The 12173-nt window shown below is 48.6% G+C and overlaps 1 protein-coding gene across 2 annotated transcripts in view; it reads left to right on the top strand.

The window, feature by feature from the left end:
• stab1 (stabilin 1) overlaps positions 1-12173 on the top strand; it is a 32897-nt gene that overhangs the window by 16740 nt on the left and 3984 nt on the right. For both annotated transcript variants that reach the window (XM_078092755.1, XM_078092756.1), the window contains exons 36-66: positions 203-331; positions 910-963; positions 1114-1227; positions 1676-1871; positions 2488-2583; positions 2682-2727; positions 2946-3025; positions 3132-3257; positions 3368-3441; positions 3633-3704; positions 3795-3914; positions 4036-4083; positions 4234-4314; positions 4478-4624; positions 4784-4918; positions 5022-5081; positions 5552-5728; positions 5863-5952; positions 6345-6491; positions 6598-6654; positions 6736-6901; positions 7155-7304; positions 8136-8240; positions 8321-8437; positions 8704-8836; positions 8948-9008; positions 9440-9584; positions 10421-10554; positions 10728-10893; positions 10993-11099; positions 11763-11882. In XM_078092755.1, coding sequence (XP_077948881.1) covers positions 203-331; positions 910-963; positions 1114-1227; positions 1676-1871; positions 2488-2583; positions 2682-2727; positions 2946-3025; positions 3132-3257; positions 3368-3441; positions 3633-3704; positions 3795-3914; positions 4036-4083; positions 4234-4314; positions 4478-4624; positions 4784-4918; positions 5022-5081; positions 5552-5728; positions 5863-5952; positions 6345-6491; positions 6598-6654; positions 6736-6901; positions 7155-7304; positions 8136-8240; positions 8321-8437; positions 8704-8836; positions 8948-9008; positions 9440-9584; positions 10421-10554; positions 10728-10893; positions 10993-11099; positions 11763-11882 — 3453 coding nt within the window. The remainder of the gene's footprint in view (positions 1-202; positions 332-909; positions 964-1113; positions 1228-1675; positions 1872-2487; positions 2584-2681; positions 2728-2945; positions 3026-3131; positions 3258-3367; positions 3442-3632; positions 3705-3794; positions 3915-4035; positions 4084-4233; positions 4315-4477; positions 4625-4783; positions 4919-5021; positions 5082-5551; positions 5729-5862; positions 5953-6344; positions 6492-6597; positions 6655-6735; positions 6902-7154; positions 7305-8135; positions 8241-8320; positions 8438-8703; positions 8837-8947; positions 9009-9439; positions 9585-10420; positions 10555-10727; positions 10894-10992; positions 11100-11762; positions 11883-12173) is intronic.

Raw genomic sequence — 12173 nt, 5'->3', positions numbered from 1 at the left:
ACCGCGAATTGAATATGATTACTTACAAGCTCCGTGTTTTGTATGAAAAAACAGTGATTGTGGTCAGTCGGTTCTCTGATGGAGGCTCCGCTGAGTGGAGTTCCCTCCGTCAGCTACGTCAGAAACTAGAGACTGAGCTGCCCGCAAAGAAGGAAATCAATCAGGGGAACAAAAAGATGCTGATTTGCTTTTCGTCCTCCAGACGGCGGTGAACGAAGTTCCCCTCGATGGCGGCGTGACGGAGACGCAGCGCGGCGTCATCCTCGTGCTGCCGCAGGTCCTGATGATCCACCGCAACCGATGCAGCCAGGAGGTCAACCTGCAGGTCCAGGTAAGGATGGAGGGAGGGTTGATGGGGGGGGTGTAATGATTCCTCCAGCTGGCAATTTGACTCTGCACCGTGTTGGGCAGAAATCCACACTGGGCCAAAAATGATATTGCATTACACAACATAGCCGAGGACGTCGAGCATCAAGGACCAGAGAGAAAAACATCTAAAGGGGGTTTTATTAGCGCACGTAGCTGCTGCAGTCCGTCCTCTCAGTAGCTTCCTCAAAGATGAATCTCTCTTTGTTGTTGGAATAGATTATAAGAAATGCCGTTCATGCCGTTTTTATATGATGGCATCAGACCGATGCAAGATCAGTTTGATTTCCTCAAGTCATTCGATCATAATTGCTGTGATGCAGGATTTGCACCACAGTGCCACCTGTTAGCAAGAGGAAGCCGTGGAGGAGCGATCGATGCAAAGGATCTCTGAGTCTGACGTCTGCCACATAATATCTATATATGTATATATTACTATTATTATATATAGTTTGCTTACATTTGAAGCATTATTCACCTACTGACATACAAAGTAGTTTATTTGTCCACACATTTTATTCTTATTCCCTGTTTGTTCTCCAGGGAAGATGCGCAGCCTGCGAGGGACCACCTCGGTGCCTTTTTAACTACAAACCAGTAAGAAATCTATGAACGGGGGGGGACAATAACATGAACACCTGTGCAGCTGGAAGCCATGTGTTTATGAGCAGGTCCCAATAAACAAGACGACATAGAGTCAGAATGGTGTTGTCGCTTTGTGTGTGTTTCATGTGTCTTCTGCTGCAGATCAAAAAGCAGTTTCCGGACAACATGAAATCCAACTGTAAATACAGGAAGCGGGTCGGATCCCGCAGGGTGTCGGTGCCGGGCTGTGTCATCAAATGTCTTCGGTTAACCAAGGTTTGTTCGTGGCGCTTATAGCTATAGCTTAATATAACTCCAATGACAGCAAATGCTAAGAAACGCCACCACTGTGTTACGATACAATGAGCGCTAATTATACAACCCTCTGAAGGAACTTCAATACATAGTGTATAGTTTAGTGTTATGTTTTTATTACATTAAACTAATTCAACAGATCAAAACTCAGAAGGAGACGCGGCAGCCATCAGTGCGCTAGTGTCCTCTTCTTCGTTGGTAGCGTTCCCTCTGCGGACCAGCTGACAAACACCTCGGAATTGTGCCTCTTTTCATCATGGTCGCATGAATCTTAATTAATGCCACAATGACTGAAGAAACATCACTTAAACCGACAGATGAAGTCCTGAAAAAGGGCTTAATAATGATGAAGATGATGATGATGATGATGATGATAATAATAGTATTTATACCGATGTCTCTCCTGCAGGATCACTCCTGTTGCCCCGGTTACTACGGCCACGAGTGCTTCAAATGCCCGGGAGGCATCGGCAGCTGGTGCTCCAATCACGGGGAGTGTCAGGACGGTAACCTTGGCAACGGGGAGTGCCGCTGCTTTGAGGGTTTCCACGGCACGGCGTGCGAGGACTGTGAGCCAGGACGATACGGAGCCACCTGCTCCTCCAGTGAGGAACATGCACACACTCAAAAGTATTCATTGAAATCACACGCAAAAACTAAACGATTCAGCCGGAAACAAACTGGCTTCAAGTGATGCAGCCAGTCGGATACAGGAAGATACGTGTTCATTATTAAGATGATAAAGTATTCAGGGTCTTTTGGCGCAGGGAGATTGGTAATCGATGCTTGGAGAAGCAGCGAGATCTGCTGGCGGTGTTGGCTGCTAGAAGGATAAGTTGATGTAGCGGATGGAGACGGGCGGAGGTGGGGAGGTGGAGGGACGCGTTTCCGGCAGCATGAACCTAATGAAGGCAGAGAGATGACAGGCCGATGATGTCATTGTTGCCTCGTGCTCATTGGATAGAAAAAAACAGCTGATTTGAAAAGCCGACGTGACGGATTGACAAACGATGATGAGGAAATGCTGAGCGATCGATACGAGAAATTACCGATAAGAGGATATTCCTCCTGTCTGAACATTCGCTAGAGATGCTAACACACACACACACACACACACATGAAACTCGTAAGCGTACAAACCAGCAACACTGATAATCATCTTTGGGGGGGTAATTTTAGAAATTAAACTCAAAGGTTTTAACGTGTGTGCGTGTGTCGCAGAGTGTGCGTGTGACCACGGGAAGTGTGAGGACGGCTTGGCAGGAAGTGGCAGGTGTGTGTGTTACAAAGGTTGGAGAGGATCTTCCTGCTCTATCGGTAAGACACACACACACACACACACACACACACACACACACAGTCAAAATGTAACCAAACTATCTAACCTGCCATCACTTCAAATCTTTGTGTCTCAGAGATCAAGGACGACGCCTGTGGAGGCGGATGTGACGAGAACGCCAAGTAAGTCCTCCTTTTGTTCTGTCTGAAGCTGTATTATGTGTGTGTATTTGTGTGCGTGTGCGTTTGTGTGTGTGTGAGAGAGAAAGATCTGAATCATTTTACCCAGAATACACCTGGCTGTCTGGAAGCTTTGACTCTCCAGAACGGTTGAACATTTAGTTTGAGGACTTAAAACAATAACGGGTGAAATGAATAAATAATCCAATACTTGTGCTCAGCTGTGTAACGGGACCGAAGGGTACAGCCGCTGCCTGTGTGTGTGTGGCTGGATACGAAGGCAACGGAACTTACTGCACTGGTAAACACACACACACACACACACACACACACACACACACACACACACACACACGCACCTGTACAAATATAAACTCTGCTGCCGTCTCTCTCCGTGTGTCTCTCAGAGCTGGATTTGTGCAGCAGGTCCAACGGCGGATGTTCAGAATTTGCCGTTTGCCTGAAGGTCTCGGCAGGGGAGAGGACCTGTACGTGTGGAGAGGGGTACACTGGAGACGGGGTCGTCTGCCTGGGTATGTAGTCCTGACCCCTGACCCCTCGGCGTAACCTCCTGACATCTTACCAAGACCTGGGAAAGTATTAATATGTATATATATATAAAATGTATTTTCCGACCTTGCAGAGATCGACGGATGTCTGGTTCAAAATGGAGGCTGCCACGAGTCAGCCGACTGCATCCGAACGGGCCCCAACACGGTGAGGCAACGGCGTGCTGCTCTCTGCATGGCGCGTAATGGGTCAGCGCCGAGGCGTTGAACTATCAGTACCGCCCTCCCCCTGGAAGCTATGTGCTAAGGAGAAACGTTTACTTGTTGACCCAGATGGAGTTTGTAACTGACTCTTTTGTTGACCGTCTGTCTTCTCTGTTGTTCTGTTGTCGCCTCCAGACGGCCTGCAATTGTCAGACGGGCTTTCAAGGCTCGGGGAGGTTCTGTTACCCCGTCAACCCCTGCCACAGAGTACGTCTCCGGTCCGCCGCGGCTAGCGAGGAACCTTTGAGCCTCACCTCCTTTTCCAGCGGCTAAAGATCCACCTTTTTGTGCGCGCAGAAAAACGGCGGCTGCAGCCTTTACGCTCGCTGCGAGTACCTGGGTCACGGCCAGAGGAACTGCAGCTGCCTCCGAGGCCACGTGGGCGACGGCTTTGACTGCCGGGGAACCACCAACAACGTGAGTCACATGAGCGCTGACCTCTGACCCCCGCTGTCGTCTCCCCCCAAACCCCCCCCCCCTCACCCTCCTCCTCACGGGAAGTCTGTCTGTCTGTCTGTCTGTCTGCCTCCTCCAACAGGAGGTGTTCCGCCAACCAGAGAATTCCTTCTTCCGTCAAATGGTGTCGGTGAGTCACGTTGAAACTATTTAAAGTCACTTGCTGGGTTTTAAGTTTAGTCAAAGGTGTAAGTTGAATTAAAATCATTTGTTGAGCAGTGAGCGTCCCCTGTGCGGCCTTCAGCGCATAAGTTCACTTTGTTTTCTTTGTGTTTCCCAGAAATCCAACTCTCGTGTTCTTTATGGCGACGGACCGTTCACGGCCTTCATCCCGCTGGAGGAAACAAACAGGAACTTCTCTGTGTGTTGAATGATTTCAACTTCTCTTGAGTTTAGTTTATCTTATAATGGTCTTCCTTTGAAAAACTGTTATTCACAGGCTGATTCAATACTTGAATGGTTACGTACATCTTAGTTTGTGAGTCGGGAAGACGTGCCTCTTGACGTGTGTGTGTGTTTTTTAGTTTGAGGAATGGGACCAATCCGGTCGTCTCTCTGAACTGGTTCGTTACCACATCCTTTCCTGTGAGACTTTGACCTTGAGTGACCTCAAAACCACCAAAGTAGCTGTCGCTACGTCAGGACACACACTGCACTTCAGCCTGCGGGAGGTAACACACACACACACACATGCATATTCAATTTGTAGATCTACTCAGGAAAGTATTTAAGATGATTTGCATCAAAACCTGTCTACATCATTATACATATTTCTACATAACGCCACCTGTCTCTCGCCCCACACCTGTCTCTCTCTCTCTCTCCTGCAGGGTTCGGTCTGGGTCAACAACGGGACGAGGATCGTGAGGAGTGATTACGTCACTTCTAACGGCGTCATTCACCACGTGGACGCGCTGCTGACGCCCTACAGGCTGCAGGACAAACCCAGGCTGCCGGCTGACTCGGTGACTTCAGTTCTCCGCACGTGGAGAAGCGATCGATGATCAATCGGTGCTGGAGACAGACGGTGTGACGTCTCTCTCTCTCTCTTTCTCTTCCTCTGCTTAGATGAACTATACGTCAGCAGCTGCGTTTTATGGCTACAGCCGCTTCTACAAACTCGTGCAGGTAAAATGATTTTATCTGCAAGGGCTCAAATACCCTTTAAAGCCTTTTGTCAATTTGACAAATATGATACACACAAATACATTTGCACAAGCAAAGCACCATCGATCGGGATCCATTTAACCAGAAGGCGCCTTGCAGTATTTTTTAAAGTACATTTTCAGTAAGCGATTCTATTGAGCTCCCTGTTGGCGTAATATTCTGACTAAGTTTCTGGTCAACAGTGATGTAGTGTTTTATAGGCTCTTTTATTGTGAAAGGTAAGAACAAAATGAGTGGATCTGGTGTGCACTGCGATGCGATTGTATTGATAACTGTGTGTGAGACGTCTTTATTTGTGGGGTGAAAACTCAAAAATCAACCACATGATGTTCACGTTCTGCGTTAAAAGTAATCGTCTCTAAAACGTCTTGCTAATTGACTGCGTGGAGAAACTCTCGTGCTGCTCAGTGAAGTCTTGACTCTTTGTGCAGGACGTGGGGTTGATTCCCGTGCTGCAGATGTCCATCCATCAGCCCCTCACCATGTTCTGGCCCACGGACGAGGCCCTCGACTCGCTGCCGGCTGCAAGGAAGCACTGGCTCTCCAGCCCCGACCACCAGGAGCAGGTTGCCGCGCTGGTGAAGGCTCACATCATACGCAACTCCAGGGTAGGACGAGGAGGAGGAGGAGGAATTCACTAATAGCCACTACTAATAGTACTGTTTTATTGTGTCATTACAACATACTAATGCTTGAAGGGGTCGTATGTCAGGGCCTCATGGTTCCCCATGTGTGTGTTTAGGTGCTGGGTATCGGTCAGCCGGACAAAATCTCAAAGCTGCGCAGCATGCACGGATCCACCATCAAGTACAGCTGTGACCGGACCCTGGTGGTGAGACACCTGCCAAGCGCACAGTTCAGAGAGGCTGGAGGGGAACGATGACGTGATTATGACCGATACTGTAACTCGGCGCAGGAGATGCTGTGCGGTTGCTAGGTTACACAATACGCCATTGTTTGCCTTTCTGAAGGATCAGTGTACGCTTTGGAGGTGATGTGCCTCCGTATTAGCAAAGGATCTCACACAGGTGGCTTGATAATATACTATACTATGTTACTATTATTATTATATAACATTATCCGAGATACACTATATTATATCATGTTACATTTAATATTATATGGTAAACAGCTGTTAACAATAACAGCTAGCAACATTCTTCTTTTATACCAATCAAATGACCACAGAACAATCTATGTGTGTGTGTGTGTGTGTGTGTTCAGGGGGCTGTATTGATTAACGACAACGCAGCCAAGGTGGTGGAGCGCTACATGAACTTCAAGGAGGGCGTGGCCTACGGCATCGACCAGCTCCTGGAACCACCGGGCCTGGGAGCGTTCTGCGACAGCCCGGAGAACAGAACCACCAGCGTAATGAAATAAAGACTGTTACTGGCTCAAAAGTAGTCCGTGGAGATCAGGAGATATCCCTTGTCTTGAGCGCTGGACTGAAGCTTTGTGTCTTAAAACGTCTCAGGGTCGCTGTGGACGCTGCCCCTTCCCCCCGGCCTGTCCCTTCAGACACCTGGACACGGTAAGACGTGGAAGAGAAACCTCGGCATCGGCAGCTTTTTTACCATGCACAGAGATTCATGTAAATCCTGCTTTCATTCAGGGAAAGACGGAGCTTTGTTATAACAGGTTCTCCTCGTTTGGGCGCCGCTACCCACCTTGGTACCTCATCAATGATCATACCAGAATGATGGGCTGTAAGAAAACATGTCAGTTTTCTTCCTGGGTCCAGAAGTGCTGCAAGAACCACTACGGTCGAGACTGTCAAGGTGGGGATGATCTGATCCACACAAATCGTGTGTCCTCTTGCTTCTCCGGTGTTCATTCTTAAGGCCTGACCCTTTGTGGAGCTTCTAATGCCAAGAGGTCTCAAGGGCACCACAAAGGGCCGGTCATACCTAGACTTCATCCTCTGGGGGTCACATTGCATCTCTGGTTACGCCCGTGTTTAACAAATCAAGACGTCAGCGTCTCTTTTGTTTTTTTCTCACTTGACTCCGCCTCTTCTCCCTTTTGTTCCAGTGTGTCCAGGTGGCCTGGAGGCCCCATGCGGTGACCATGGTGTCTGCGACGACGGAATGAAGGGTTCGGGTCGCTGTCGGTGCCATGAGGGCTTCGTGGGCAAAGCCTGCAACCTGTGCTCCCTCAGGCACTACGGACCCAACTGCACAGGTAGGGTGGTCTCCTACAGGTAGACCCGCTGAAACAAAGAGTCGGACTCCTTTTTATCACACAATATAAAACCACGCTTGGATTCTGACAGATTCACTACTATAATTGTAGAATTATTGGTACTTTTTGATTTTGCGGCGATGCCATTCCCTTGTGAAGAGGACAGGTGCAGAAGCACGACGATGAACACCGCGGCAGGCAAACGGATGATCTGTAGCGCCAAGTAGAATTCATCAACCGTGACTTATTCTCTAATTCCCGTCTTCCTGTGACTGCCGACTGTGATACTCCACCCCCCTCTTGATAAATTGCCCCCCCCCCCCCGGCTATAAGACGACCCGCCTCAAACCAACAAGCAACCTGACTTGAATAAATTCCGGTCAGCAGACAGTCTAGCCGCTGTCAGCTCTCCCGCGGTCTGTCGCCATGGCAACGCTCACCATCACACAGCTGGATGTGCTTCAAGCTGAGGTCACACCTGCCCGCTGTCTGCACTCGGAACACCTTCTGTTTGGGTTTTGAGATGTTGACGCGTGGAGGGAAGCTGAGGCAAATTTTAAAATAGATGTATTATGGTTGCAGTCGCCATGGTTACTAAATGAATCCCAGACTGATCCAGAAGGAGAAAGTGAACTGACTAAAACCGCTGAATTTTTAGGTTTCAGCCCACAGGAGGAATTATAAGCTCCGTGATTGGAGTTGCAGTCGACCGCCCTCCTTTTATGTTTCATGTTTCCACCTTTTGACTTGCACAGACTGCTGCTGCTGCTGCTGGAACCGCCGATGTACCTTCAAAGCTTCTTCCTGAGATGGTTTTTAAATCTCTTTCAGCCTGTGAGTGCGGGCAGATGGGGAGGTGTGACGGAGGCATGGAGGGTTCTGGAAAGTGTGTGTGTGCGCCGGGCTGGGGTGGGGAGCGCTGCCAGATCGACATAGGTGAGCCGTCCCTCCGCAGCGCTTAACTTATGAGGCAGGCGCTGTTCCGTGAGTCGTCACCCGTCCGTCCGTCTGTCCAGGCTCGATCCCGGAGGAGTGCCGGCGGTGCCACGCTCAGGCCGACTGTGTGCCGGGCTCCGGTTGTCGGTGCAAACCCGGCTTCCAGGGGAACGGCACCTTCTGCGACCCAGAGCCACGTGAGTGTCACATGGGACGCTCAGCGCGGCGATGCTGGTTCAATCAAACCAAAGATAATCAGATAATCATTTACAATTATTATTGTTGTAATGATGAATTCAATGTGGTGAAACAAAAGGGATCAAACTAAAATGTCAAAAGGTCTTTTCAGTTAAGCTTTAAAGAGTTCTTGTAAGACTTTTCCCACTTTATTACGAAATCCGGTGAATCCGGAGGGAGCAACGCGATGTCACGTTGTTATTAATGTTACCGTCACACTTTCCAGCTCCAGACCTCTGCTCCGAATACAACGGCGGCTGTCACCAGAACGCAGACTGCAACCAGACGGGGCTGCTCGTCAACTGCACCTGTCGCCGTGGTTACAGAGGAGACGGATACTCCTGCGAGCCCATCAACAGGTGGGCGCGACCGGCCATTTTCTCTAATTAAGTAGCTGTTTTCTTTTTGTGGTGGGGGTTCTTTATTAAAGTAGATTTCACATGAAGTCGGGCTCTTTGTTTGTATTTCAGGTGTATTGAGGAGCAGAACGGCGGCTGCAGTGATTTTGCCTCCTGCAAGTTTACTGGTCCAGTGAGTAAAAGGATTTATTCCGAACGTCTCGTTTTTTTTCATCGCTGTGTTTAACTTCAGGATTGAGACATTTTGTGTTTTTTTACTGAGATGCTGTGCACAGGTTAGAAAAGAAAGATACACACTTGATAAACTCAATACACACTTGTGTATTTTGTGAGACAGCAGGACAAGGTAGACTCAGAAGGCATCAAAATGTGTCCTCTGCTCAGTTTATTTTTAAAGAAATAAAGAATTTTCATCGAGCAAATACAGGCATGGGTTGGTCGTACCCGTTTCTTTAGTTGACGCATCTTTGGATTAGTGAAAGAGTCTTCTTATAAATAATGAGAAACCGTATATTCAAATCAGCATCCTGCTGACAATCTTTAATCCAACTATATATTTTTTCCCTGTAACTGTGGCGTTTATAAATTAAATTTTGCCTCCAGAACGAGCGTCGGTGCGAGTGCCTGCCGGGGTACTTGGGAAATGGAGTCCAGTGTCTGGAGAAGGTGGTGCCCCCCGTTGACCGCTGCCTGGAAGACAACGGAGGCTGCGACCCCGCGGCTGACTGCAAGGACCTGCATTACCACGGTAACGCATCTTTGCTGACTTCTATTACAACGGCCATTACCACGGCAACACATCTGGGCGGAACCAGCGGCTGTTGTCATGTGTGTCGCGTTGATTCTACTGCAGTTGACCTTTGATGGTGTTCATGTTACCGTGGCGATGCTGTGGGGAACATTGATTTCTAGTTTTAGCTTTGAATAATTTTCCTTTGGCCGGTAGACAAACGTCGACAACGGAATCATCTGGAATACAGCCGGTAGCCCAGAGCTTGTTAAAGGGGTGTTTTAATGTAAGGTTGTATCTCTAGTCTATGGTACCTACTGCCTACAGGATGTGACCTTTTGTTAAAGAGGCTGATGATGAATTATTAAAGCACTCAACCAGTTCACATGGCCTCCGTGTCACTAATGGAAGTTAAGCGACAGGTCCGGCGTTTATGGCCGGCCCGGAAAAAACTCACAGGCGGAACCTGAAGAAACGATACTGAGCTACAGACCGGAGGATTATCACCTGACCCCCGTCTTTACATCCTACCGAACACTATGTATTCTAAATATAACGCTTTAACAGATGAAACATTTCTTTATGGTGGTTAGTCCATCACGTTCCACTACAGATTAGCACACCTCATCCTACCCTCCTTTAAAACAAACGATCCCTCTAAAGATTATTACTAAACTAGTCACTCAAAGCGCAGACGTTACCCTTGTTAAGCTCAGCTAACAGCTGATCAAAAATCTACATTTTCTTTCTTTCAATCCGTTTCAATCTTTTGCCTTTTTCTTTTATTTTAGTCGTGTTTTTGTGGAGATGAAATGTGATACGTGTGAAAAGCTGACGTGGTTATTCTGGTTCAGCCAACACGGCAGGAGTCTTCCACCTGCGCTCTCCAGACGGCAAGTACAAGATGAACTTCAGTCAGGCCGACGCCGCCTGCCGGGCCGAGGGCGCCACGCTGGCCACCTTCAAACAGCTGGGAGACGCACAGCAGGTAAGCCCGCCCACCGGAGGCGTTACCATGGAGACGACAGGCCGAGCAGTACACCTCGCCGGCGTATTCGGCGCGGTGATGAGAGCGAGCGCGGTAGAGAGTGAAGGAAGGAAATGTTGAGTCATCAAGCCAGACGGACGGATCTTGCCCCCCCCCCCCCCCCGCTGTGACAGCTGGGGATGCATCTGTGCGTGGCCGGCTGGATGGAGGCCGGGAAGGTGGGGTACCCGATCCGCTTCCCCTCCGTCAGGTGCGGCGACAACCACGTGGGCCTGGTGATCTACAAAGAACCCGTGGACCAGAGCAGCAAGTACGACGCCTACTGCTACCGGCTCAAAGGTAACGGGTTTTGATTAAGAGAAAAAGAAGACAAATAACACATTCGGGGTGGGACCGCAGATCTAAAGAACGCCTGTGTGTGTGTTTGTCTGTGTGCAGATGTTTCCTGCGTGTGTCCCGCCGGTTACATTGGAAACGGAGATTTCTGTAACGGCGTGCTGACCAGCGTCCTCGCGTCCTACAGCAACTTCTCCATCTTTTACAAGGTTGGTTCTCAAAAAACGATCATTAATTGATTAATGCCGTGTCTTTGCTTTTGATTCCACTAGTGTGGGCTGTTAAAATTGCATCAATACTTATCTTCAGATGAAAGCTAGCCGCTTTTCTCTGGAGTCGATGGTCGTTCGTTTCTAAACAACACGTGAATGAGTGAAACCAGTCATGTGTCCGTTAGCAGCACCTGCTGAGTAGATGTGAGGAGCTCCACTCCAGCAATGCGAAGGACACACAAACTCTTTTAATAACCTTTTAGATCACACGAGATAACGAAGCGCTGGAAGACTTCCGGGTAGCACGTTCATAGAGTCCGGCGCCTCTCAGCTGATAGGGAGGATCCACGTGGACTAAACTCAAAGTCAGAGGGAGGATTCAGCTCAAGGTCCCACGTGGGAGAAAGCTCCAGAGATACAAAACTATGAGAGGAACCTCCTCTGGGTTGAAATGAAGGTCCAGTTGTCTGTTACTGATGCAGGCGTTATGTTTCAGCAAGGAGGAAGTTCTCTGATTCAGTTGTTTTGTCTTTTTAATCCGTGTCCCCCATGAATAAAAGCTGTGTTGGGCCGTGTACGTCTGACCATTTTCAAAGTAATAATATCAAATCATAAGCATCGCGTATGAGTTCTAAATGTTCCTTCTCTTTCTCTTTGTAGTGTTTGCTGGACTACAGCGGCTGGTCCTCAGAAGGAAAACAGCTGGTCGACTTTATGTCTCACAGGAAGTCCGAGGTCACGCTGTTTGTTCCTCACAACGCCGGCTTCGGTCCGAACCAGGTGACCTTGGATAATTGCTTCTTAATCACTAAGAGCGCGTTTTGGTTACTGCATCTCCTGTCGACTGGCTACATTGCCAGAATATTTTATGTTACTTAACTTGATGATCAACAAATAAACAATTACAACGGCAGGATAAAAAACGGGTATAATTAAGAGAAAATGCTGCAAAGTCATTTCTGACATTGACCCGAAAGCGACGAAGAAGGTTGAGGAATTATGACTCAACTCTTTGTAAACACACTCGCCTCCATGAAACCCGACCTTTCAAACAGAGATGTGCCCGAAGCA

Source organism: Gasterosteus aculeatus, chromosome 17 (assembly GCF_964276395.1).
Source record: "Gasterosteus aculeatus chromosome 17, fGasAcu3.hap1.1, whole genome shotgun sequence".
NCBI classification, from domain to species: Eukaryota; Metazoa; Chordata; class Actinopteri; order Perciformes; family Gasterosteidae; genus Gasterosteus; species Gasterosteus aculeatus.
Note: the sequence above shows the minus strand (reverse complement) of the source record. Positions and strands in the feature narration are given on the sequence as shown.